We start from the raw sequence: 26,467 nt of genomic DNA on the forward strand, positions 1-26,467 counted from the left end.
CCTAAGCATTATGACTGCCCAACGGTGGATCTTATCTGAGTGGAGGTGAGCTTCCACTTCACCCTGGGCCAACAATAGCACCATTATCGCGCCCTTCCTCGTCAAGCATATGCTAGATCCTTTATATCATTATCTCAATTAATCATAACAACAGCCACACGACGTAGAGATTATTACAATTCTCACTTTAAAGGAAGGCTGAGGACCAGAGGCGAAGTAACTTGCTCATGGCTCAACAGGCAGAAGCTAGAGACCAGGACTGACTGATTCCCATTGCGTGGGTGTTTGTGCAGGTAGAACTGGGCAGTTTCTACACTTTTTGGAAACACTCGTGACGGTCTCACCTCTTTGAGTGTGTGGTGAGCCTTTCTCCCTCCCAAATTTTGCACCAAACTTCAAGGGCTCTGGACCTCCAGGAACCCGGGTGATTGGACCCTCTTCGTTGCACTCCCTTGCAGCTCTGGGTCTGGGAGCGCGGGGTCGGGGCTGCAGGGTGAGCGGAGGGCGGGCAGGGCGGGCGGGCGGCGTGCGGAGCTGGGCGGTGAGGGGGCGGCGCCCCAGGCCCGCGGGGTGGGGCGCCGCCTGCAGGGGGCGCTGGCGGCGGCTCCGGGCGGAGACAATCGCGCTGAGCGGCAGCCGCAGCCAGAGCGGGAGCCCGAGCGGCGCGGCGCGGCGCAGAGCTGGGGCTGAGCGGGGCCGGCCGAGCGGGGCCGGGCGGGAGCCATGGGCCGCTAGGGCCCCGCCGAGCCCCGCGATGCCGCCGCCGAGTGGCCCCAGCGTCCTCGCGCGGCTGCTGCCGCTGCTGGGGCTGCTGCTCGGCGGCGCCTCCCGGGCTCCCGGCAAGTCGCCGCCGGAGCCCCCCAGCCCGCAGGGTGAGTCTCGGCCAGGAGGGGCAGCGATCGCGGGCCTGCGCCCCCTCCATCGGGCCCCCGCCCGCCAGCCCCCTCTTCGCGGCGCTCGTGAATTGGGGGGGTACTCTGTTCCGTGGGTTTGGGTGGGGGGAGCCAGGCGACTTCGGGTCGGCGCTTACGGGGGAGAGGAGGAAGGGAGAGGGAGACTGCCAGGGCGGGGGTCTCGGGGAGACACAATGGGGGGAGAGCGGGGGTCCCCAGGCTCCGCGCCGCCTCCCCCTCTCGCCTTGTTTTTCTCTCTCCTGGTCCGCGAGGCGCTGCTGCCTGAGCCATTGTCTACCGAAGACACCCGCCCAGGGGCGGGCTGGGGCGGGCGCCCGCTCCGCAGCCCCCTGCGGGTTCCTCGCTCCCGACGCGGGCTGGGTGGGGGCGCCAGCATCGGCTGCCACCTTGGACCCGGACGGGGGCTGGGCGCCTGGAGCTGGGTTGGAAGGGGGGAGGGGAGAAGGGGGAGTGGGTGAGGCGGTGGGCGGATTGACTGCTCGAATGGGGTTCTTCGCTCTGGAGCCTGACAGCCCCCGGCCGGCCCCCCAGGTTCAGAATTGGGGGTGTACCAAAGAAACGCTGTCAAACCTTGAGGGGGGAGGGCATGCAGTTTGGGGGGATCTGGAAAAAGGGGTACTTGGTGATTCCCAGCCAAAGCGCATGGCAGGGCTGTGGTGGCGGAGCCATGCTGAGCTGGCTAGCTGGCTGTGGGCTGTGCCGGCTAGGAGGGCAGGTGCCTGGGTTCCCGTCCAGCAGGCCTCCGGCCACTCCTATCCCCAGCCCTCCCCCAGGTCACCCCTCCTCATCTAACCTCTCCATCGCGGTGGAGGAGAGCCTCCCGGCGCCTCACGGGCCCAGGTGGGTGTGTGAGGTGGGGGGTGGGGTGGTCTCCTGCAGCGGGAGAGGGTGGGAGAGCTAGACCATGACTCCCTACCGACGCCTGGGTTCTCGGGGCCTCGCCCACTCCAGCCCTGCGCCCACCTTCCAGCCTCCTGCCCCACCACCCCAGCTACTGTTTCCTCCATCGCCTCTGGGCCCCGTCCCTGCCCGAAACGGTGCTCTCCATTCCTCATCTCCCCACCAAGGAGCTGACAGGAAAAACGGGGGGGTGGGGGGGGGGGGCGTCTGGATGAGGGAAGTGGGGTCCGGATGAAGGCAGGGGGTCGGATTTCCTCCTGGAATGAGGCAGGGCTGAAGCCTGGAGAGGCGGATACTGTATGGAATGCCAAGCTTGAGAAATGGGGAAGGCTCACCTCTGGCCTCAGTCTTCCCTGCTCTCTGCGGGAGGAGAGGAGGGTTTGATGGATAGGAAGGGGCCCTGGCTTCTCAAGAAGCCTCTCCTTCAAGTCCTGTACCCCAGGGGAGGGGGCCCAGGGCATTGGCTGGAATAGAGCCAGGATAGAGGGCTCTCCCAGGCCACTGGCTGAGAGCCCAGGTTGAGGGGAAGCGGGGAGAGAATCTGCTAGGCACCTGCCCACCCCTTCCCACCAATGTCTCCTTCAGGCCTACCCACCCACCCCCGTCGTGTTCCTTGGGCCCCTTCCCCTCATCTGAGGCTCTGGCCCTTAGAACCCAAAGCATTCCCTCAAATGACCATATTCCAGACTCCTGGGTCCCTTCTTCCCAGCTGCTCCATCCAGCTGCTCCTAGCCGGGGGTAGGGGTGGGGAGTAGCCAAGCCCCTCTGGCTTCTCAGAATTCCTCCTGAGTGGTAGTGGAGGAGGGGCAGGGAGACTGTCAGCTCCTGGGAAAAGCAGAGTAGGAAAGAGTCAAGTGTGTGCACCCACCCTGCCAAGTTGGGCTTTGGCCTGGGAGGGGTGAGGGAGGTGGGTTCAGGAGAACAGCTGGATGGGATGCCAGGGCCAGGCGTGTCGCTGGGCTCGGGGTTGGAAGCCTGAGATAAGACACCTGTCACTGTTGAGTGTCAGGCTCCACCCATGAGTCCCCCTTACCTCCCCATGCCCTGCTGCCCTGAGCTTCCAGGGCACTTGGACTCTCCTAGGTTGGACTCTCCAGCACCTAACCCACTCCCCACCCATCTTCTGGGCCCTGCAGTGAGGCCTCTGTACCTTTCTAGGTATGGAAACCTCCTCCCATTATTAGCAGCAAGGTAGGGGTGAGGTATGTTCTTGAGGGAGGGACCTTGCTGAGTGGAGAGAAGTAGATGGTACTACGGATCAGAGAGGCTGCCTGGGGAGTCCATGACGACAACTCCAGGCCTGGTCCCTACCGGGTCACTCTGTCTGAGCTCAGGACACCTGCAGGCCCACCCTGGACAAGCTGTCCTGGGTCCAGGGGCAGAGGTGGCTGGAAAGCAAAAAACTTGGACTTCCCTTCTCAGCCCTCTCCACACCAGTTTCCCTTGGGCCTGGGTCAGCCCCCCCCCCCCCCCCCCCCCCCCAGATCTCCTTCCCCTTGCCAGGGCCCCAGCTCTCTGCCCATCTCCTGGGAGGAATGAGGGCGTTGCCATGGTGACTGACTTGTAGCTGACCAGTTGGGAGGGGGCAGGCAGTACTTGTGAGGGGGAGGGGTTAGGGAGGTACTCGGTTGGGCTTAGGGCTTGGGGTGAGTCCCTAAATCTGAAAGGAAACAAGCTTGTGCAAAGGATTCTGGGAAGAGAATGAATGAGGGGAATGACCAGCTCCCTAGTGTCCCCTTTCTCAGCTTTCTCTTCAGAACCAAAACTCTGACCCAGCCTCCCTCCCTCCCCTTCTCATTGGCTGAATCTTGGTCTCTCTCCTCTCCATCTGCAGACCCTTGGTCTTCTGCTTAGTCCTCCTTTCTCAGCCCTCAGCCCTCTCCCCTCCCTGACACGTGCCCCATAGGGTCCAGTGGTTAAGAATTTGGGTCTAGAGTCATACTTCCAGGTTTGGATCCCAGGTCTCCCATTAACTGCAACGCAAGTGTCTAAACTTTGAGTCTCAGCCTCTTCATCTGTAAAATGGACTAAGAACATATTTGATGAGTCTAATACATCATTGACTGTAAGATGCACCATTATTTCATGTGCCAGTAAGAAAAGAAAAAATGCTGCCAATTGTAATTATGACATCATCAATCGTAGGCATAATCTGAGTTCAGAAATGTTAAAATGTGGAAAAAGTGCATGTGTTAGCACCCCCTACCTCACAGGCTGGTGTGAGGTTTAAATGAGGGCCCTACCAATGCCGACTCTTAGGAAACCTTGTCTCACCTGGACCCCAAAGCTGCTTCTAACCCACAGCCCCCTCCTCTGATCTTGGGGCTCCCTCCAGTTCTCTTTCCCCCCGTTCCTCCTCACTCTCCTCACCCCACAGAGATCCTGATCAAGGTGCAGGTGTATGTGAGCGGGGAGCTGGTGCCCTTGGCCCGGGCCTCAGTGGATGTGTTTGGGAACCGGATGCTGCTTGCCGCTGGCACCACGGACTCAGAGGGCGTGGCCATACTGCCCCTCAGCTACCGTTTGGGCACCTGGGTGCTGGTCACTGCTGCTCGCCCTGGCTTTCTCACCAACTCTGTGCCCTGGCGTGTTGACAAGCTGCCCTGTGAGTGCAGGGGCAGGTGGAGGGGGGGTGGGCAGCAGCTGACCCCATCAGCCCCTTCCCAAAATAGTCCCCGGGGGTGGAGGGGGCAGACTTTCCAGCAGCTGCTGCCCGGGCAGGGGTACACAGAGGGGGCTGAAGGAAGATGAAGTCACTGGGATTCAGATGGAGTGCCCGGCCTTGGGGTTTGGGGGGAGCTTTCTCTGGTGCTGACAGGCCACCCCTCCCACAGTGTATGCATCAGTCAGCCTCTACCTGCTTCCCGAGCGGCCGGCCACCCTCATCCTCTATGAGGACCTGGTGCACATCCTCTTGGGCTCTCCTGGTAAGGCTCCTCTTTCCCCCCTACCTCATACCAGCTCCTCTTCCTCCCCCCCTGACCTGGGTGTAGAGAGCTCCACTCTTCCACAGATTAGCTGGATGCCCTTGAGCAAGTCCCTTAACCTCTCTGAGCCTTAGTTTGTTCCTCTGTAAGATGTGGATATTGATAGTATCTATGTGATCAGATTGAAGTAAGGATTAAATATCATCAAACATGCAAAAAAAAAAAAAAAAAACCAGCACAGAAGGTGGTCAATAAATGTTTATTATTATTGGGGCTTCTCGTGATTTCTATTCTCCCTCTACTCCTACCATTAGAATCCCCACTCCCTGCCACCTGTTTCACTGGTGGATCTACATGTACTTCTTGTGCACCTACTGGGTGCTTGGTTATGTTAGAAGGCTGCGAGGGGGTCATTCCATAGCTGTTGGACAACTGTCAAGTGCAAGGCCTGGAGAAATCCCACAGTGGTATCTGTCTACTCATGGCTTCAGGCTCTGTGCTGCGCCAGGCATTGTGTCTGGTGCTGGGGAACAATGGGAAGAAAGAACCCGCTCCCTGCCTTGTGGAGTTCACAGACAAGTAGGAAGACAAACAGATCCCCGCGAACCCTGAACTAATTACAAAGCAGGTAGAGCCGTGGAGTAGAGGGCAGCCGCCCTTAGCATTGAGACAACTCTACCCTGTGAGTGTAGCAGGGCAAGAGAATTTGGGGACGGGAGCTATGGACCATGTGGGCTTGGGAGTTGAAGGGGGAGCAAGGAGGCGCCCTCACTGGAGAGGAATCCAGATGCAGGGGCAGAAGTGGACAGTGAGGGTGCAGGGAATGCTCTGGTCTGGCTCTGCAGGTGGCGTGCCTGGTGCAGACTGGTTGATCTGGCTCGTACCAGGGAGCCACAGTGGATTTTGGAGACAGAAGGACACCCACCCCCACCCCCTCCAATTTATATTCTTAGCTTGTGCCCTTGTTCCCAAGTTACTTGTTTGCTTACCTTCATTTCCCTGGTCCTGAACCAGAGGCTCCTAAAAACTGTCTTTGGAGGTTTGTAAAATGCACACAAAGGGCATCTGGCTGGCTCAGTCGGTAGAGCATGCAACTCTCGATCTCAAGGTTGTGAGTTCAAGCCCATGTTGGGTGTGGAGTCTACTTTAAAAAATAATTTAAAAATAACAAAATGCCAAATTATCTCTTTGTTGCCCCCTAGTTTACAGCCCTCCCATGGCTCCCACTGCTTTCAAAGTCAAGCCTCAAGTCCTTCACAAAGCTGACTGTGCCCTGTGGGGCCTACGTGCCACTCAGTCACCTGGGGTCCCCAGCCAGCACACTGCCCCATGCCTCTGGGCCTTTCTCTTGTCCGTTCTCCTGGAGGCCCCTTTATATCCTATTTCCTGGTGGAGTCTTACTCACCATGCAAGACTCCACAGGACTTACCCCAGCTGGGTGGGCCGAGTGGCCTTTGTACCGTATTTTAATAGCAAGGTATGATGTTAAGGGGCTGAGAAGTTCGGCTGGCACCAGGCTTCCTGGGCTTCAGTTAGGCTCCAGGATTGTGACCTTGGGCAAGTCACTAAACTTCTCCTGCCTCCATTTCTGCATGTATACAACAGGGTTGATAATGAAAGCACCTACTTCAGGGGCTGTTGTACTAATCATAGGGGTTAACACTGATTAGAACAGTGTCCAGTATATCTTAAAGCTTAATAAATGTTAGCGACGACCACACTGTACTGGAATTCTGTTTATACGCCCCCTCCACCCCCAAACAGGCAGACAGACAGACAGACGTGCGCGCATGCACACACACACACACACACACACACACGACCTAAGCTGTGTAATGTAGTAGTGAGTAGCCACATGTGGCTCTTTAAATAGATTAAAAATTCATTAAATTAAAAAAAATGAAAAATGAATCCAGTTTCTCAGTCACACTAGCCACCTTTCAAGTGCTTAATAGCCATGTGTCTCTAATGGGGACTGTAATGGGCAGCACAGAGAACATTTCCATCCATCACAGCAGAAAGTTCTGATGGGTACCAAAATGGACAGTGCTGCACAAGACTGTGAACTTGAAGGCAGGGAATTGCGGATTGTGTTTTATTCAACTTTGTATCTCTAGCACCTAGCACAGTGTTGCCACACAGTAGTCAATAGTAACTGTTTGAGGACCTGAACCTCAGCATTTTATGGGTTAATGAGGAAATAGTGTTTCAGAGAGAGCAAGGAACTCGCTCAGGGTCACACAGCCAGGACTAGATTTCAGGTCTGTGTCCTTTTTCCTTTCCAGGTTAACATTCTATGAATGCCCAGTTCTCTCCCCAAGTCACAACCCTCCCTGACCTTCCCAAGTGGCCTGACCCAATAGCTCCCTTCTCCTCGGATACTTGCTTTCTGCTGTGGTCCCTGGGGAACCTTGTCCCTGGCCAATCCACAGGAGGCCCCCCTCTCCATCCAGGTGCCCGCTCCCAGCCGTGGGTGCAGTTCCAGCGCCGGGCTGCCCGCCTGCCGGTCAGCTCTACCTACAGCCAGCTCTGGGCCTCGCTCACACCCGCCAGCACCCAGCAGGAAATGCGTGCTTTCCCTGCCTTCCTGGGCACCGAGGCCTCCAGCTCAGGTATGCTGGGTGTCAGCATGGAAGGGATGTCCTCCTCCCATCAGGACTCACCCCTCAGCCCTTGTGTCTCCTTCCCCCACCCAGGCAATGGCTCCTGGCTGGAGCTGATGCCGCTGGCTGCTGTCAGCGTGCACCTACTAACAGGCAACGGAACAGAAGTGCCACTCTCAGGCCCCATTCACCTGTCCCTGCCCGTGCCCTCCGAGCCTCGTGCCCTTACTGTGGGCACCAGCATTCCAGCCTGGAGGTTCGACCCCAAGAGTGGTGAGTGCCTCAAGGGGTGCAGCCGCTGGAGTTTGGGGGAAGAAAGAGGGACTTAGCTGGGGGGGGGGGGAGGAGAGTGGCATTGAGTTTCATGAAACTCCCGCCTCTCCAGGGCTGTGGGTACGCAACGGCACTGGTGTGATCCGGAAGGAAGGCCGGCAGCTCTACTGGACCTTCATTTCCCCCCAGCTGGGGTACTGGGCAGCTGCCATGGCTTCCCCCACCACTGGTGAGAGATGGGGGGACAGTGGGGACAGGGGGCAGTGGGGGAAGGGGAGGTGGGGAGCATAGACTCCTGAAAGGCAGGAAGGGCGTCCATGCCTGGAATGCTAAGCCCTTGCCTGGCACAGGACTGGTCACCATCACATCAGGCATCCAGGACATCGGCACCTACCACACCATCTTTCTGCTCACCATCCTGGCAGCGCTGGCCCTGCTGGTGCTCATTCTGCTGTGTCTCCTCATCTACTACTGCCGGTGAGTGCCTCCCAATCCCCCAACCTCCCCTCATCCCATGCGGACAGAAGCCTGCTCTGTGCCTGGTGTTGGGCTGGGCGCTTGGGCCCCAAAGATGCATAAAATACAATTCCAGTCTTCAAGGCACTGACAGGAAAGGACCGCCAGTGCACATGCACAGACCTGAGAGACTGGTGGCTGAAGAGACGTGGCGGGGGGGGGGGGGGGGGGGGAGGCAGGACCCACAGGCCAGGCCCCTCCAAAGGGACGGTCGGCAGCCGCTCCCGCCTCAGGCTAGACGTGGCCCTGGTTGGCTTACGTGCTCCCCCCAGGTTCCCACAGCGCCTCCTACAAACGAAGGACACCCACAGACACCCAAGCTCTTTCCACAGACCTCTCCCCAGGCCCACCTGGGTTCCCCAGCATTTCTCCTGAGTCTCAGGCATTCTCCCCACCCCTCCAACTATATTCAACCCTCGCCTTGCAAATATGGGGTGAGGGAGCAGCTCAGGCCCCCAACGCTTTCCTGAGGTCCCGCCCCCCAATACCTTCCAGGAGACGCTGCCTGAAGCCGAGGCAACAGCACCGCAAGCTGCAGCTGTCCGGGCCCTCTGATGGTAACAAACGAGACCAGGCCACCTCGATGTCCCAGCTCCACCTCATTTGTGGGGGACCCTTGGAGCCTGCCTCGTCGGGAGACCCTGAGGCTCCGCCCCCAGGCCCCCTGCACTCGGCCTTCTCCAGCTCTCGGGACTTGGCCGCCTCCCGGGACGACTTCTTCCGCGCCAAGCCGCGCTCCGCCAGCCGCCCGGCCGCCGAGCCTGGGGGCGCCCGCGGGGGCGAGGGCGCGGGGCTCAAGGGCGCCCGCTCCGTCGAGGGTCCCGGCGGGCTGGAGCCAGGCCTAGAGGAGTACCGGCGGGGGGGCTCGGCGACCCCCGCCTTCCTGCAGGAGCCGCCCTCTCCGCCGCCGCCCTTCGAGCACTACCTGGGCCACAAGGGAGCAGCCGAGAGCAAGCCCCCCGACTTCCTCCTGTCGCAGTCGGTGGACCAGCTGGCGCGGCCGCCGTCGCTCAGCCAGGCCGGGCAGCTCATCTTCTGCGGCTCCATCGACCACCTCAAGGACAGCGTCTACCGCAACGTCATGCCCACCCTGGTGATTCCCGCGCACTACGTACGCCTCGGCGGCGAGGCGGGCGCAGCGGGGGCGGGCGACGAGCCAGCCCCGCCCGAGGGCACGGGCCCCGGCCCCGCGCGCCCTTTCCCCCCGCCCGACCCCCAGCGCCCGCTGATGCAGGGCCACTCGAGCGCGGGCGGCGAGGGCGGCGGGGGCGGCGGCGGCGAGGGCTGGGGGGGCGGGCGCTCGGCGCCGGTCAGTGGCTCGGTCACCATCCCGGTGCTGTTCAACGAGTCCACCATGGCGCAGCTCAACGGGGAGCTGCAGGCGCTGACCGAGAAGAAGCTGCTCGAACTGGGCGTGAAGCCTCACCCGCGCGCCTGGTTTGTGTCCCTGGACGGGCGCTCCAACTCGCAAGTGCGCCACTCCTACATCGACCTGCAGGCGGGCGGGGGCGGCCGCAGCACCGACGCCAGCCTGGACTCGGGCGTCGACGTCCACGAGGCGCGGCCTGCGCGCCGGCGGCCCCTGCGCGAGGAGCGGGAGCGGGAGCGGACCCCGTCCGCCGCCCCGCCGCCACCCCCGCCGCCGCCGCCGCCTCCCGCGCCCCCGCGCCTGGCGCTCAGCGAGGACACGGAGCCGAGCAGCAGCGAGAGCCGCACGGGCCTCTGCTCCCCCGAGGACAACTCGCTGACGCCGCTGCTGGACGAAGTGGCGGCGCCCGAGGGCCGGGCGGCCACGGTACCCCGGGGTCGGGGTCGCAGCCGCGGGGACAGTTCCCGCAGCAGCGCCAGCGAGCTGCGGCGCGACTCGCTCACCAGCCCGGAGGACGAGCTGGGGGCGGAGGTGGGCGACGAGGCGGGCGACAAGAAGAGCCCTTGGCAGCGCCGGGAGGAGCGGCCGCTTATGGTGTTCAACGTCAAGTAGCGGCTCCGCCCGGGCCGGCCCCGCCTCCGCCCCCGCCCCTTCCACCCGGGCCCGCCCCCAGGGTGCGTGCCCCCGGAGCCCGCGGGGGCCCTCGCTCTTAGTCTTCAGTCCCCCTCCTGGAGAGGTGCCCGGGGGCCTGCGGAGCTGTCCAGTGGTATGTGCTGGGTAATGTTTCGGGAGGGACCCGTGTCGACCTCCGACCGGGAGGTGGGAGGGGTCCAGACTCCCATTGGGAGGTGCTGGGGAAGGAGGGCTGGGTGGGGGGAAGCAGTGCCTGTATAAACGTGGCTGTACATAGAAAGATCTATTGTGGGAAAGCAGGAGGGGCAACCGGCCTCAGCAGCTAGTGTGAGGGCTGGGAAGGGAGGGGGCCTTCTCTGTGGACCCCAGGGAGGGGAGGGGATGCTGCTTGCTGACTAGCCCACCTCTGGGCTACGAGGTCACAGGGCTGGTGGCGGGGGCGGCTCTGGGGACTAGGGGATAATGTGATGGGATTGCTGTGGGTAACGGCAAATATAAAACTGGTGAGATTAACTCCGTGTGGGTCTTTCTGTGGGGTTGGGGAATGTGGACAGGGGATGGGGGCCCTTGCTCATGGTGGGGCAGGCAGGGTGGCCAAAATCAGACACTATTAAGAAAGTGTACAAACTTTACTGCAGCGCGCGCACACGTACACACACACAGACACACACACACACAAACACACACCTGTGGATAGGGAAGAGCACCTGGCCACAGGGTTCATGGAAACTGGGGGAGGGGATGGCAGCTTGTAACATGGCTTTCGCCACAGCCCTCCCCGAGACAGGGAAGGCCTTAGATTGAGGCCCCACCTCCCATGATGGGCGGGGGACTCAGAATCGGGGAATCGGGAGAATCTGGTGGGGGAGAGGTGCTGGGGAGGCCTGAGCAGTGGGTACTCTCTGAGCAGGGTCCCGAGGGCTGCAGAGTGTCTTCAGTCCTCAGTCTCTCCTCACAGCAGCTGTCTCGGGGCTGGGTCCTTCAAGGGCATGTCCCAGCTCAGGCTCTTCCTGCGCAGACACTTGATTCCCTTGGCCCCACATCGGAAGCCAGCAGGGCAGCAGTGACGCTGATCTGCACAACAGATTCCCTGGACGGCCAGAGGGGGGAGTCAGACTTGGACACAGCAGGACCCAGCTCCCGTGGATACCCAGCCCCGTGGGGGCAGGAGGGGGCTGGCACTGACCTGGCGATAGGGACAGCAAGCCCAGCCCCCTCGGCTATCTCGGCAGCAGGTCTGGTTATTGTGGCAAAAGTGCCGGGCCCCACATTCCACGTTCCCCACACCCACGTGAGGGCCACGGGCCAGGCGGGCAGCAAGGTGGGCAGAGTCTGCCTCCTTCTCACAGGATCGGGCCTTCACGTTGCAGGTGTACCCAGCCGGACAGCAGTGCTGGCGGTCCTCACAGCACACGGCCTGGGAGGGACAGAGTGGCGTTAAAGGCTCTCCCCCCTCTCCCCAGGAGGGCTCCGCTCCCCTGTCCGAGGCAGGCGGGAGGGTACTCACGTGAGGCAACTGGCAGCAGGCCCAGCCCCCACTCAAGCTTGGGCAGCAGGTCTGCCCCACTGGGCAGCTGGTGTGCTGGTCACAGCCCATGTCTCTGCGGTGAGACAGGGAAGCCCGGCGGGCAGGCATCTTCTCCAATCCGGTCACCACCTTGTTCCCCCTCTGACACTGCCCCCCAGCCAAGCACGTGTAGCCATGGGGGCAGCAGTGCTGGTGGTCTGAGCAGCAGACAGCCTGTAGGGGGGTAAGGGGAGTGGCAGATAAGGATGGTTTAGGAAGCTACTATGTGGGACGGGAAGCCCCCTGCCTACCCGGACTCCCTCTCCTACTCCCAGCTCCTCCGGCTGGGACACAGTCTCACAGAGCTGGTGTGCCACCTGCGGGCCAGACAGGCGACAGAAGAACAAAGCCAACAGGAGTCTACCCGCCCAGGCCAAGACACTGTCCCCCCCGTACCCCAAGCTATCCCCCTACCCACACACCTCTGGGGCAGGACAGCAGCCCCACTCCCCAGATGTTAGTCGACAGCAGGTATTGAAGGAGGGACAGCTAGTGATGTTATCACAAGGGACATCGTTCTCCACGGCTTGGGGTTTCGGCAGGCGGAGGCGGGCTAGGGCCTGCATCATCCAGGGCACCTGCTGGGCCCCCTGTTCACAGGTACCCTTTGCTGTGTCACATTTGAAGCCAGCCGGGCAGCAGTGTACGTGGTCCTCACAGCACACAGCCTAGGGCAGATGGACAGGGGACGGTGGGCACCGGGGCCTAGCTGGCTGCCACCTTCTGCTCAGTCCAGCCCACCCACTACTCCTGGGTACCTGGGCAAAAGGGCAGCAGCCCCAGGCCCCCGACTGTAGGCGGCAGCAGGTGTAGCCGTCTGGGCAGCTCACCTCCATGTCACACTTCACCTCCTGCACTGTGACGAATGCAAGGAGAACAGGTCAGCAGTGGCACTGGGAACCCTTGGGGTACCCAACCCTTTGCTGGCTCCGTAGCTAGAACCAGATGCCGAGGATGGGGAGTACATTTAGGATCACAGCAGTGATCCTAAGGCAATAGCCAGTGTGGAGGAAGAGGCCTGTACCTGCCCTGTGGCCATCAGCCCCCCACCCCCGTATCTGTTCCTGGAACAATTTGGTGGAGAGCTCCTGTGCATGGTGCAGGCGGAATGGGGTCTGTGGCCAGACTCTGGTACCTGCGTGCGCCGGCAGCTTGGTGAGGAGGTCTGTAGCGTTCTCCTTGGAGAGGCACTTACTCTGGACCAAGTCACACACAGTGTTCTGGGGACAACAGTGCAGGTGGTCCGAGCAGCAGACGGCCTGGGTGGAGGTGGGAGAAGGTCTTTGTGACGTGGAGTCTCTGTCAGCTCGGGGAGCAGCCAGGAGACAGAGGATGCTGCCTCAGTCTCCCACTAGGGGGTGGCATGCATCCCGAGCGGCCAGGCTCCCAACAGCCTGCCGGCCGGCCCCACCCCCTGGAGTGCTTAGGTGTCCAGGCCAGGTGGCTGTGGGCACACAGCCCCTCACTCACATTAGGTATTGGGCAGCAGCCATACTTCCCACTAGGCAGCTCACAGCAGGTAGAACCATCAGGGCACTGGGACTGTGCATCGGGGCACAGGACCACTGGAAGGGGAGAGAGGCCCGTGGGCAGCCAAGGCGGTGGGGAACTTCTCCCCAGCTGGGAGCCAGATGAGGCCTTGCCCCACTTCCAACCCCCAACCCGATGCTCTCCCATCCCCTAACCTGCCCGGTTACTCCTCTGTGCAGGAATCTTCTTTGCCAGGGGGTGGGTCCCTGTGGCCGTGAGGCATCGGGCATGAGCCAGGTCACAAGAGGTACCATGGGGACAGCAGTGCACCTTGTCTTCGCAGCAAGAAGCCTGACAAGAGATGGTTCTGATTCTGTCTTGGCTCCTTCCAGTCCCCTGCTCTGACCCTACTGCTCCCTGCCGCCCCCCATCTTCCCAAGCCTGTACCTGGGGCATGGGGCAGCATCCCCAGGAGCCATCTAGCATAGTGCAGCACGTGGAGGAGTTGGGGCATTCGAACCGGCCATCAGGGCACTGGATGGCACCCAAGGGGTTGGTATCTGTGGACAGGATGACCCAGGATTCTGCCAACCCAGCCAGTGAAAGCCATTATCCCATCACTGAAGGAGTGGCTGGCACCAGGGCCTGTGGGCTCGGGGGGAGGGAGGGGACTAGGGGGCCGGCACTGGGGCTGGGTGTTCTCCCAGGCACTCCTAACCCACTCTCCTCACAAGCCACTCATTGCCTCAGCAACACGGCACAGGGCAGGGGCATCCACTGCCTGCGTTGGCCTTAAACCAGCCCAGCTTGGCGTCTCTCCACCCTCACAATGCCTGGCCCTGGGCCTGGAGGCTGGCATTGTCTCCTGCCCCTTCCTAGCCTAGTGTGCCCTTCTGTCCAGAGCAAAGGCGTTGCTTAGTACAGATGCCACAGGAATGAGGGCACAAGGTCAGGAATCAGGTCACCCAGATGGCTGGGTTCCCGGGCAGTCCAGCCTCCACAGACCACCCATCTGCCCACCCTCCACCTCCACCCCTGCCGCACCTGGTCTTCGGAAGCAGGACTGCCCGTCAGCGCTGCAGTGGTAGCCCCGTGGGCAGCAGTGGCGGCCGTCACCGCACGACACAGCCTGCGGGACAGAGATGCCTGCATTGGCGAGGACTTTTTACCTGGGGTGAGTGGAGGAAACGTCTGTGTGCAGACTTGAGCCCCTCTTTTGGGCTAATAGCACCCTCACCTCTGGGAATGGGCAGCAGCTGGAGGTCCCCGAGATGGTGAGGAGGCAGGAGTAGCCAGGAGAGCAATGGGCATCTACCTGGCAGGGTCTGCCCAGATGCCTGCTCAGCGCTGTGGGCCCCTTGCCCTGGAAAGTGAAGAGGAGGCGATAAACTGAAGGACCCAAGCTCGGCCCCCTCCTCTAGCCAAGCTAAGATGACCCTTTGGGAAATCCCAGGCTGCCAGCTCTCACCTGGGCAGAAGGGCACTCACCAGAACAGGACTGCAGCAGCTATAGCCGACTCCTCCTGGGTCCAGGCAGCAGGCCACAGGGCAGAACTGACCATCTGGGCACTGTGTTCCAGCTACCAGCCCTGCCACTAAGGCCACCCAGCTCACCAAAGTCCACATGGTCTGCCTGCAAAACACCAAGAGGCATCTGGCAACTGGCTTGAGCCCAGGTGACCCTTGATTCTGGGGCCAGTCCAGCCCAGGCAGGATACTGTCTGAGCTTCTCCAACAATTCGTTATCCAGGAGGGAAAAAAGATGCGCGCCCTATATGTGTCCTGTGTATGTGTCACACGTGCACCAGCACACGTACAGCGATGAGCATGAATACTGATGCAGGTACATGTGTCAGCCTGTGTCCCCTGGGGCACCCGGGTGGCTCAGTCAGTTGAGTGTCCGACTTTGGCTCAGGTCATGACATTGCGATTTGTGAGCTCGAGCCCTGCGTCGGGCTCCGTGCTGACAGCTCAGAGCCTGGAGCCTGCTTTGGATTCTGTGTCTCCCTCTCTCTCCGCCCGTCCCCCACTCACACTCTGTCTCTCTCAAAAATAAAAACATTAAAAAAACAAAACCTGTGTCCCCCAAACGTGGCCAGATGCCTCAGTCTCTGTGGGTAAGTGTGTAAAGATGTAGGTGTGGGGGGGCTTAGTCGGTAGGGCATACGACTCTTGATCTCAGAGATGCAGGTTCGAGCCCCATGTTGGCTGTAGAGATTACATAAAAAAATAAATAAATAAAGTCTTAGGAAACAAAAAATGTAGGCATATGAAAGGAAAATTTGGGGATCTGATCTGTAGCGACATGGGTCACCTCCAGGGGGTGAGGAGGTGTCAGTAGTCATGGGAAGACTGAGCTGGGGAGCAAAGAGGGAGTCCCCCCTTGAAGAAAAGCAAGGGTTCCACTTCCCCAGCCAGACCCTCCAGATGCCTCCTTGTCTGATGCTGTGGTCACACCTGCCAAGGCCTGTTGGGGGCAAGGGAGGGGTGTCACATGATGATATGGGAAACCAATGAGTTGAGAAAGTTGTGAAACGGGAAGTGTGGTAGCCAGTGTAATCTGAGCTGCCTTCCCCAGAGGCCACACCTGCCCACGGACTGTCTCCACCCCACCCAGGGAAGGGGATGCACAGACTGGGCCAGCCTTTGAGACACCTGTGTTCTAAGGGGCCACACAACACCACTGGACCCTTTCAGGCTCCTCAAACGTACCACTTCCAACCCCTGCCTCTCCCCCTACCCCAAAGCCGAAACTCAGCAGTTTGTGGAGAGAACCCCATGTGCCCACCCAGCTGCAACAGTGGAAAAAAACGATCATCGATCTCTGTGGGGCCTTTCACTTCCTTAATGACTTTTCCCCAAGCTCAGCCAGCCCTGCTAGGTCAATGGGATGGGCCCAGGAGATGTTACCCAGCCTAGAGGAGCAAAAACAGTAATGTTTGTTGACCCTCTCGTGCACCAGTTACACTATATTATTTTCTTTCTTCTCTGAAACAACCATCCAAAGCAGTAATTATTTCCTTTACTTTTCAAAGGAGGAAACTGAGGCTCAGAAATGTTTAGTAACATGCCCATGTCATATATCAAGTCATGGAGATGACAGGCTTTGATGGCTCCAAAGCATACTGGACCTGGGTTTGTTTCACAAAGTGGCACCATGGACAGTGCCCAGGAATGGACCCCCCCCCCCCCCACTCCCACCCCCAATCCCAGGAGACTAGAGGCCTGGGGTCCAAGCAGAGGAGGGAGACAAGCATTTTCTGAGCAGGAGGACAAGACAAAACAGAAACGACAAGGGCAGGGGCTGCCTGGATACTGCACTTGAATGCTAGTCCTAGAATTGCCACCACTGATTGTGAGAGCCTCAAAAGTAGCTTCCTGCCTTTGGGCCTCAGCTTCCCCATGAGTCTGTGAGTGGACATTGCACGCTATGGGTGGCGAGGACTTACACTCGCCCAGTCATTGGCACCCTCTCTCCCTCACCTGGCTTTCCTCGGTGCCCCATTCCCAGTTCAAAGACCATTTCCAGGAGGCCATTGTCTGGCTGATCCTGGACCTTGGCCCCTTTCACCCTCTCACCAACACCCACAGCTCCCAGGCAAGGCATCCATAGCTGGTCCCACCTACTTCCTGGGAGTCCAACCTCAACCCCTCATAGGCCGTCCCACTACCCTGGCTTAAGCCAAAAGGGGTGCTGTCTGCACAGATCTCAGACCATTGAACACCCTAGTGATTTATTTACACATACTTTCCGTTCTTGGTATCCTAAGGTTAGGGAATATAGCGAATGCTTCTAGTGAATACAAATGTACAGACGCGCGTACACACTCAGAATCAGGGATGGGGGAAGAAGGGGCCTAACTCCTCTCAGTAGGGTTCTGAATGGCAGCCTCTCTCACCCCCAGCCCACAGTAGAGAGGGAGGACAGGAGCCTGCCTCTTCAAACCCCCAGCTCTGCCATCTTCCACTAGGTGGCAGCCCCCAACTCCGAGCGTCAGGAGACAGATTCCCAAAAGGTGAGGGAACCCAACTGCGAGCGAGCAGGAAAAGTGGCCGAGAGAGGCGGAAGTTAGCTGGTTCCACCCCGCTCCAGAGGAAGTAAGGGAGAGTCAGACACAACCCAGGGGTTCAGTCACCATTCCCAAGTCCATGCTATCTTTGAAAGAACCAGGGTCTCCAGCCCACTCGCAGCTCTCTGAGCTCCCGGACCAGGGGCCGACGCCTCTCTCATTCCCAGGCGCCCAGGGGCCACCCACCAACACCACCACCAGCACCGGGACGCGGCCGGAGCCGGCTCAAGAATAGAGTGGCCCCAGCTTTGGGGGAAAGGGCTGCAGCTCCCGAGGATGCTGGAGAGGGAGAGAGCCCCATTCTCACGTGGGTCACTGCGGTCACTGCTTACTCCCACCCCCTAAAACTGTCTCCAGTGCATCGGAAATCCCCAAAGGAGTTTCTCTAAGCCAGTCTTCTCTTGCCTCCCGGCTGAAACTCTGGAGGAATCCCAAGCCTCTCGTCCGCTTGGCCGAACCCCTGGGAAGAAGCCAGCGAGAGATCTGCGCGGCCGCCCTCCTTACCTGCGACTCGCTCCGCGCTCTCTGGGTAGCCGCGGCCGGGAAGCTCCCGGACTTGGGCCTGGCAGCGCGATGGCCCGCCCACCTCAATTTCCATTGGCCAGGTGTCCTGAATGTCGGGCTTCTACTGGCTATTGGTCGATGTAGAGGCGGGGCCAGCCTGAAAAGCTGTGCTGCTTTCTTACTCAATTCTCTTTCCCCCCCTCCCTACGTCTCTCTTCCCACCCTCCCCCACTTTTTTGTGGGATCATGTGATTGGACAATCATGTGACGTCCGGGCCCGGCTCGGCAGGGTTGCGGGCGCCTGGTAGAGTTTGCCCCAAGGTGGGACAGTGCCTGTCTGAAGACATTGACCAACAAGGGAGCTACCCCTTACACAGTGCGTTCAAGGACGTTTACGGGATGTCAGCTTCTGGATTAGGGACGTTCGTGCACCTGTTTCTATTCTGTTCAACAAACTCATTAAATGCTGGGCAGCCAGGCCCCAAAGGAGTTGAAAGAGAGTTGGGAGGGCAAGGATAAACAGCTCTCAGTCCCCTTCCTTAGGGCGCTGGCAGCGGGGTGTGAGTGGGTGGAGAAGGTGAGACAGGCTCACGTTAGATCTAACGTAAAATGCAAAGTCGTGTGCCAGGTGTTACAGATGTGTGTAGGGAAGAGGTGATAGGCTGGCTCTGGGCAGGGAGGAAAAGACTTAATTCCACCTTAAGGGCACCTTTTTGAGCTGAATCTGGGAGGATTTTAACTGGCAGGTGGGGAGGGGTTGGAGAAGTGCCTAGACAGGGGTGCGGGGGTGGGGGTGGGGGGAGAGCTTTAGGAAACCAGATGGGAAGAGCAGCCTTGGGCAGGGATTAAATGCCAAGTTCAACGTTGTGGGCTCAGGAGCTGTTGGGTGCCTGGCACAAGGCTGGGCTGGGGGTGGGTGCATAGTAGAAATGGATTCCTTGTTTGAGTCAGCCCTGCCTTCCAGGAACTGACATGGCCCGTGAGGAGAGAAGTGGACCACACGGAACAGATTAGCCAGCAAAAAAAGCCAGGCGCCCAGTGCCAAAGGACCTGGCTCAGGCCGCGGCGGTTGATAGATGCACCAGGGGAGAGGAGAGGCCCAGAGAAAGCCTCGTTCCAGGCCTGGGAGGAAGGGCCATGTTTGGTTATACAGAGTAGGGCACTGCAGGGTAAACAGCTTGAGCTGAGTGCGAGGCAGGGAGAGGGGACAAACAGCCCAACTTAGGGGTGGTGGCAGTCTGCCGTGGGGGAGTGGCAGGGTGGAGGGATTGTGTAGCAGCGGTACTCAGCCTGGGGCTAGAGGTCTGGGGAACGATGGAGGCTCCTGCTGAGAATCAAGACTACTCTTTGCCTGCTCGTGGCCTTTGTGCAGTTTCCTCCCTGTATATCCTGAGGCAAAGGAGTATAGCTCACGCTTCCATTAACAAAGCTTTTCACTTTTCATGAAATGTTAGGCTACTCAATAAATGAGCCTCTTAATCACAACTGCACAGAACCATGTAAAAAATAAACGCGGGAGGAAAAAAAATAGAGTGATTGAAACGAGTCTCACGAAAAATATCCTTAAAGGAGCGATTTGCACACCAGGGACATTTGGCAGTTGTGGAGATATTCTGGGTTGTTACAACAAGGGGGAGGTGCTCCTGGCATCTGGTAGGCGGAGGCCAGGGATGCTGCTAAACATCTTCTAATGCAAAGGACGACACCCATCACAAAGATTATTCTGCCTGAAATATTAGTAGTGTTGAGGTTGAGAAACCCTCTTAAAAGGATCATAAACCGTCTCCACGAAAGAGCTCAAAGTTTCCTTCACACAGCTTCTTTTGTCTTATTTTATATATGTATATGTATACATATATGCACATACACATACACACACACATACGTGGGGCTCTACAGCACCCTAAGATCAAGAGTTTCATGCTCTACCAACTAAGCCAGCCAGGTGCCCCACTTATCTCATATATTTTTAATACATGTTACCCGACTTCCCAGAAACAGTAGATGATAGAAATACCAGGGGATGTGTGCACGGAAGTTTCTAGAAGGAGTCACTTGGAGTTGAGCACGGATTAAAAGCATTCAACAGAAACAAAATGCAAAAGACAGACTGAAGGACTTAGAAGCTTAACATCCTGGAGACACTGGGTGTAGGGGCAAACGGTCCTGGATAAGTCGGTGCGCCCTGTGGGTATCACTCTCAAAGGACAAGGTAATTAATAATCAACGTATGAGTCCAAGCTTTAGAAAAATCTGAATCACATGCAGTTATTTTGATTACTATGGCAAAGAAATGTGAAATATATTTACTATAAGCAAAATGCATTTACTTGTTAAAATGGGTGCAGTGAAATTCTACTTCAGTGGATAGGGTACAGTTCCCCCCAAAACTGCAGAACATCTTTCACATTCTTCAAGAAATACTCCAGTGTCTTTAAGCCCTCCAATTTAGGAATCTCTCTCCCTCTGCTTTTTGCTTTTTTTTTTTTTTAATTTTTTTTCAACGTTTATTTATTTTTGGGACAGAGAGTGACAGAGCATGAACGGGGGAGGGGCAGAGAGAGAGAGGGAGACACAGAATCGGAAACAGGCTCCAGGCTCTGAGCCATCAGCCCAGAGCCTGACGCGGTGCTCGAACTCACGGACCGCGAGATCGTGACCTGGCTGAGGTCAGACGCTTAACCGACTGCGCCACCCAGGCGCCCCTGCTTTTTGCTTTTAAGGAGGGTGCATCATTTTTTGAACAGGGAAGACTGAAAAGAAGCAACTGAAAAGAAACTTCTAGAGTCACAAAGAGATATGACATCAAAGGGTCCATCCCCATTTGTCCCATTCCCCGAGCCCTCCCAGGCCCCTTTGGCCAGACTTTGTGATTTTTAATTTTGAGAAAATCAATTGAGGGGCGCCTGGGTGGCTCAGTCGGTTAAGCGTCCGACTTCAGCTCCGGTCACGATCTCGCGGTCGGTGAGTTCGAGCCCCGTGTCGGGCTCTGGGCTGATGGGGAGTCTGCTTCCGATTCTGTGTCTCCCTCTCTCTCTGACCCTTCCCTGTTCATGCTCTGTCTCTCTCTGTCTCAAAAATAAATAAACTTAAAAAAATTTTAAAAAATCAATTGACTGAAAATGTGAGGGTTTATTTGTGGACTCTCAATTCTATTCCATTGATCTATACATCTGACTTCATGCCAATACACATTGTCTTGATTACTACAGTTTTGTAGCAAGTTTTGAAATTGGAAGAAGCGGGGGTCTTCCAACTTCTTTTTCAAAATTGTTTTGGCTATTCTGGGTCCCTCAAATTTCTATGTGAATTTTAGAATCTGTTTCTGTTCTGACAGCTGAGATTTTGATAGGCAATGCACTGAATCTATAGGTCAATTTGGGCTGCACTGCCAACATAATATTTACTAAGTCTTCCTATTCATGAACATGGGATGGCTTTACGTTCCCACTATAGATGCTACATAGTTTACTTAACCAGTCTCATTTAAGGGACCTTTGTGTGTTTCCATTTTTTTGCAGTTACAAATAATTATGCAATAAATATGTGTGAACATGTTTCTGAGTGCTCAAATGGAGGTTGAATCCCTAAAAGTAATATTGCTAGGTAAAGGATGTGCACATTTGAAATCTTGCTGCCAGATTGCTTTAATTCTTTTCCCGTTCACACTCCCAGTCACACTATTTGAGGGAACTTATTTTTCAGATACTCACCAACATTGAATATGCCAGTTTAAATTTTTTTTAACGTTTATTTATTTTTGAGACAGAGAGAGACAGAGCATGAACGGGGGAGGGGCAGAGAGAGAGGGAGACACAGAATCGGAAGCAGGCTCCAGGCTCTGAGCCATCAGCCCAGAGCCCGACGCGGGGCTCGAACTCACGGACCGTGAGATCGTGACCTGAGCTGAAGTCAGACGCTTAACCGACTGAGCCACCCAGGCGCCCCTGAATATGCCAGTTTAAAAGATGTTTTGCCAGGCACCTGGGTGGCTCAGTCAGTTAAGCATCTGACCCTTGATTTTGGCTCAGGTCATGATCTCATTCACGGTTTGTGAGCTTGAGCCCAGCATTGGGCTCTGTGCTGACAGTGCAGAGCCGGCTTGGGATTCTCTGTCTCCCTTTCTCTCTGCCCCTCCACTGCTTTCTCTCTCTCTCTCTCTCTCTCTCTCTCAAAGTAAATAAATAAACGTTAAAAAAAGATGTTTTGCCAATCTAATGACAAAAGATATTCCATGGCTGTTTTATCTGCATTTTCTTGATCTCTAGGGAAGCTGAGCATTTTTTTCATATGCATATTCTGCATATATATTTCTTCTGTGAATTGCCTGTTCTTATTTGTATTAGGTTCTCCAGAGAAACAGAACCGATTGATGTGTATGTAGAAAGAGATTTAATATAAATTTATATAGAATTGACTCACGTGATTATGGAAGCGAAAAGTCCAAAATCTGAAGTGTGGGCCAGCACTGGAGAATTTCTCCTTGTTTGGAAAGGACAGTTTTTTGTGTTCTATTCAAGCCCTCAACTGATTGGATGAGGCCCACTCACATTATGGAGGGCAACTAGCTTTAGCCAAAATCTATCAATTTCAATGTGAATCCCACCCCAAAACATCCACCAAGTTGACACATAAAACTAACCATCACATTATTCTTTATTTTTCTTCAGTGTTTGTCTTTTTCCTGTTGAACTGTGGGAGCTCTTTATGTATTCTGGATATTTTATATGTTGCAGATATCTACTCTCAATCCGTCATTTGTCTGTTATCCTTGTTTATGGTTTTTTTCCTAATGTTTGTTTATTTTTGAGAGAGAGAGAGAGAGAGAGAGAGAGCAGGGGAAGGGAAGAGGGGGCGGCGACAGAGGATCCGAAGTGAGCTCTGCGCTGACAGTAGAAAGCCCAAAGTGGGGCTTGAACTCACGGACTGTGAGATCATGATCTGAGCTGAAGTCGAACATTTAACTGACTGAGACACCCAGGCACCCCGGTTTATGTTTTCTTTTGTGGTCACAAGTTGTGTCTTTGTTATGTCATCGGAAATCTAGTGATCGGTCTTTTCCTGTGTGGCTTCTGCCTTTCCCCTTTCCTCTTGTTTAAGAAGTTATAGATATGTTCTATAAATATGGTCTGTTTCTATTCTTACTACAGCCCCAGCTGGATGACCTCAGGTGCTAGTGTTGAGGCACCGAAGGTGACCGGAGGTTCCACTGAGAAGTCTGGCATGGAGAGGTCCCTGGATGTATCTCCCTGGTGAAGAGGTTCCTCCAGGCCAGGCCCATGGCTGTTTTCAGAGGCGATGGTCTGGATAAAGGACTGGGCGGCTTCCCTCTCTTTCCTTCCTTCCAGTTCTCTCAGTCTCTCCCTGATTCTTCCAATCACCCTGTAGGATTTTCTTCATTTAGAGTTACTGTTCTGCCCCCACAGAAGAGCCACAAGGGCCCCAGGGATGGGGCCTTTCACCTCCAAGCTCTTGAGTTGCCAGATAAAACATAAGATTCCCAGTTAAATTTGAATCTCAGAGTAGAAATGAAATTTTTTTATTAAAAAAAATTTTTTTTAGGAGCACCTGGGTGGCTCAGTCGGTTGAGCATCCGACTTCGGCTCGGGTCATGATCTCGCTGTCCGTGAGTTCGAGCCCCGCGTCGGGCTCTGTGCTGACAGCTCAGAGCCTGAAGCCTGTTTCAGATTCTGTGTCTCCCTCTCTCCCTGGCCCTCCCCCCTCATGCTCTCTCTCTCTCACTCTCTCTGCAAAAATAAACTTTAAAAAAAGAAAAAAATTAAAAAAAATTTTTTTTATGTTTATTTGTTTTTGAGAGAGAGAGAGAGACCGAGTGTGAGTGAGGGAGGGGCAGAGAGAGGAGACACAGACTCTGAAACAGGCTCCAGGCTCCAAGCTGTCAGCACAGAGTCCAACCCGGGCCTTGAACTTGCAGCCCACGAGATCACGACCTGAGCCGAAGTCAGACACTTCACCGACTGAGCCACCCAGGTGACCCAGAATTTTTTTTTAGTATAAGTACATCTCATGCAATATTTGAGACATACGTACACTTAAAAAAAATAATCACTGTGTCTGAAATTCAAGTTTAACTGGGCATCTTACATTTTTATTTGCCAGATCTGGCAGCCCTGAAGATTAAGTTTGGAGTGAGGGCACAGAAACAGCCTCTCCTCCCTCCCACTTACTCCTTCCCCTTCCTGCCTGAGTCACCTTGGGGTGAGCAGTTGTTGGCGCCTGCCCTCATCATCAGGCACCTGACTGGTGAGCCTATGGAACTCTGCTAGGCCCTGCAGGCTTCTGGATAGTGTGGGGGAGGGGACCTGGGACCGGGTCAGTGGCCAGGCCAGAGGCTGTGGCAGGATGTTTGGCAACAGAGCTACTGGAGGAAATCAGGAAATCAGGTTCCTGTCCCAGCATAGGCATAGGCTGTAACTTGCCCAGTGCCAGTGGGCAGGTCACTTTCTTTGTTGCTGTGTTTTAATCAGTTACTATGTTTTTAAAGTAATCTCTACATCCAACTTTGAGCTCGAACTCATGACCCCAAAGTCAAGAGTTGCACGCTCCACCGACCGAACCAGCCAGGAGCCCCAAATCTATTATTATTTTTAGCAAAAAGTAACATGCATATAAATGTTAACCAAATGGTAGCACAAAACGGTCCTCTTGTCCTGTTTCTTTTCCTGCCCCAGACATCCACTTTCAAACCCTTTAAGTTTCTTCTGTGAGTTTCCCTTGCATTTCTTTTTTTTTTTTTTTTTTTTTCAACGTTTTTTATTTATTTTTGGGACAGAGAGAGATAGAGCATGAACGGGGGAGGGGCAGAGAGAGAGGGAGACAAGAATCGGAAACAGGCTCCAGGCTCCGAGCCATCAGCCCAGAGCCTGACACGGGGCTCGAACTCACGGACCGCGAGATCGTGACCTGGCTGAAGTCGGACGCTTAACCGACTGCGCCACCCAGGCGCCCCTTTTTCTTTTTTTTTTAATGTTAGTTTATTTTGAGACAGAGAGAGCACGCGCCTAAGCGAGCATGAGTTGGGGAGGAGCAGAGAGAGAGAGAGAGAGAATCCCAAGCAGGCTCAATGCTGTTAGCACAGAGCCTGACTTGGGGCTCAATCCCACGTACGGAAAAATCACAACTTGAGCTGAAACCAAGAATCGGAGGATTAATTGAGCCACCCAGTCCCCCACCCCACCCCCGTATTTCTAAATCAGTGTGCATTTGGGAATTCTTGCTTCGCCTCTGGGCTCAGTGTAGCCATCTGAGCAGTGAGTGAGCACTGCCCTGCTCCCTGTCCACTGCGAGATTCCAAGTCTACAGGGAGCTGTGACGGCCCCACTGACCCTGGGGAGAGTGATGCTAGGTGGTACCCTCAAATCCAGTTGTGGGGTGGATGCAGGATGGGTGGGGGGAGGGGAGGAATGAATGGGGGAGGGGAAGGCCGGTAGAGGAAGTGGATTCCTTAGCTTTGCAGAGGCCCTGGCTGGAGGGGCCTTCGGGGATCTGGGGATCGGGGATCCTCTAGCCCATGTTTTCGATGCCAGCTACCCTTTGGAATCAGCTGGGGAGCTTTTGCAGCTGCAGATGGCTGAGGTCTGAGACCCGCTTATCCTGCTCAGCCCCCTTTTTATGGAACGAGGAACCTGGAACTCGGCGAGGAAACTATTCTCCACTTCTTCTTCCTCTTACGAACTGCGTGACTTATAAGCCCGGCCACAGAGTCCTGATGTGCACATTGCAGACTCTGAGACTGAGGCAGTTCCCCCATCAGAGTCAAGTAATGCCTGCAGAGCGCTCAGCGCGCAGCCTGAACCAAGTACGCGCTCAGTTAATAGAGCTGCCCCCATTGTGGGGATTCTTCCCCTTGGGCCCTCCCATCGCACCGCCACCCCCACCCCCACTTTAGCTTGGGAGACTGTCACCTGCCCCTCAGCCCACCTCACTCTCTCCTCCCTAGTCCTGGCCCCCCCCCCCCCGGGGTTTCTCCTCCCAGAAACACACCTGGTTCCCCACCGGGGCTGCACCCCATCTCATCCTGCTGACCCAGTGTCCGGAACTCCATCCCACCCCACCCCCCCCCCCCGCCACCCGGGGCAGCTGGTCCTGACTCCTGGGCAATCATGAGATTGAAAACCATCAGGTTCCCTCAGCCAGACAAGGGCAGAGGTGGCCAAAGAAGAATCAGTCCCTCCGAGATGGGGTCAGGGTGGGACGTGACATGGGAGAGGATGGGCTGACTTCTCTTCTCCTATCCAGATGTGGAAGCCAGCATCTGCCTCCTACAGGAGAGGAGGGGCACATTCCTGGGTTAAAGTTTCAGTTTTGTATATCCCGAGAGCATGGTATGTTCTGGAGGTGAACTTCCAGGGCAAGGACTGGTCCCGGGACTCTACAGGAAGCCAGAGTGGCCTCTGGGACAGGCGGGTGGCCGGTGCCAGGGGACAAGAGTCAACTCTTTCCTGGAAATCAGGACAATGGGTTGGGATCTGAGCAGCGTCGGGCGGGGAACTTGTCACCAGTCTGCTGATCTCGGGTTACAGCTCTGCCTCCTGCCTGTGGGGTGACTTTGGTTTACTTCTTTGACCCTAAATGTGAAATGGACTAACTGTAGTTACCCAGTAGGGAGTTCAGGAGGATCAAATGTGTTAACACGTCCATGTAAAGGGTCAGGCACACAGTTGTTCCTCAATAAATTGTCATTTCTTCTCCATCATACCT

General features: G+C 56.4%; 2 protein-coding genes across 3 annotated transcripts; one reads left to right on the plus strand and one right to left on the minus strand.

Moving 5' to 3' along the window:
• Positions 1–635: 635 nt before the first annotated feature.
• FAM171A2 (family with sequence similarity 171 member A2) lies at positions 636–10,634 on the plus strand. Its single transcript, XM_047845584.1, has 8 exons — positions 636–872; positions 4,192–4,419; positions 4,649–4,741; positions 7,195–7,353; positions 7,438–7,617; positions 7,730–7,846; positions 7,968–8,094; positions 8,629–10,634. Exons 1-8 carry the CDS (start codon positions 755–757, stop codon positions 10,112–10,114), a joined length of 2,508 nt encoding a protein of 835 aa, XP_047701540.1. The 5' UTR covers positions 636–754; the 3' UTR covers positions 10,115–10,634.
• Positions 10,635–10,749: 115 nt separating this feature from the next.
• On the minus strand, positions 10,750–25,698 carry GRN (granulin precursor). Of its 2 annotated transcripts, XM_047845588.1 has the most exons (14): positions 25,688–25,698; positions 17,747–17,756; positions 14,661–14,805; positions 14,410–14,535; positions 14,217–14,301; positions 13,620–13,732; positions 13,388–13,523; positions 13,173–13,267; positions 12,838–12,961; positions 12,461–12,558; positions 12,125–12,370; positions 11,643–11,876; positions 11,322–11,552; positions 10,750–11,225 (listed from the first exon to the last, which is right to left on the minus strand). In XM_047845588.1, exons 3-14 carry the CDS (start codon positions 14,796–14,798, stop codon positions 11,088–11,090), a joined length of 1,764 nt encoding a protein of 587 aa, XP_047701544.1. In that variant the 5' UTR covers positions 14,799–14,805; positions 17,747–17,756; positions 25,688–25,698; the 3' UTR covers positions 10,750–11,087. The 2 variants fall into 2 exon arrangements, with proteins under 2 accessions (XP_047701544.1, XP_047701541.1); XM_047845585.1 differs by lacking the exon at positions 25,688–25,698 and having other exon boundaries at positions 17,747–17,884.
• Positions 25,699–26,467: the final 769 nt, after the last annotated feature.

This window comes from Prionailurus viverrinus, unplaced genomic scaffold (assembly GCF_022837055.1).
Source record: "Prionailurus viverrinus isolate Anna unplaced genomic scaffold, UM_Priviv_1.0 scaffold_35, whole genome shotgun sequence".
NCBI classification, from domain to species: domain Eukaryota; kingdom Metazoa; phylum Chordata; class Mammalia; order Carnivora; family Felidae; genus Prionailurus; species Prionailurus viverrinus.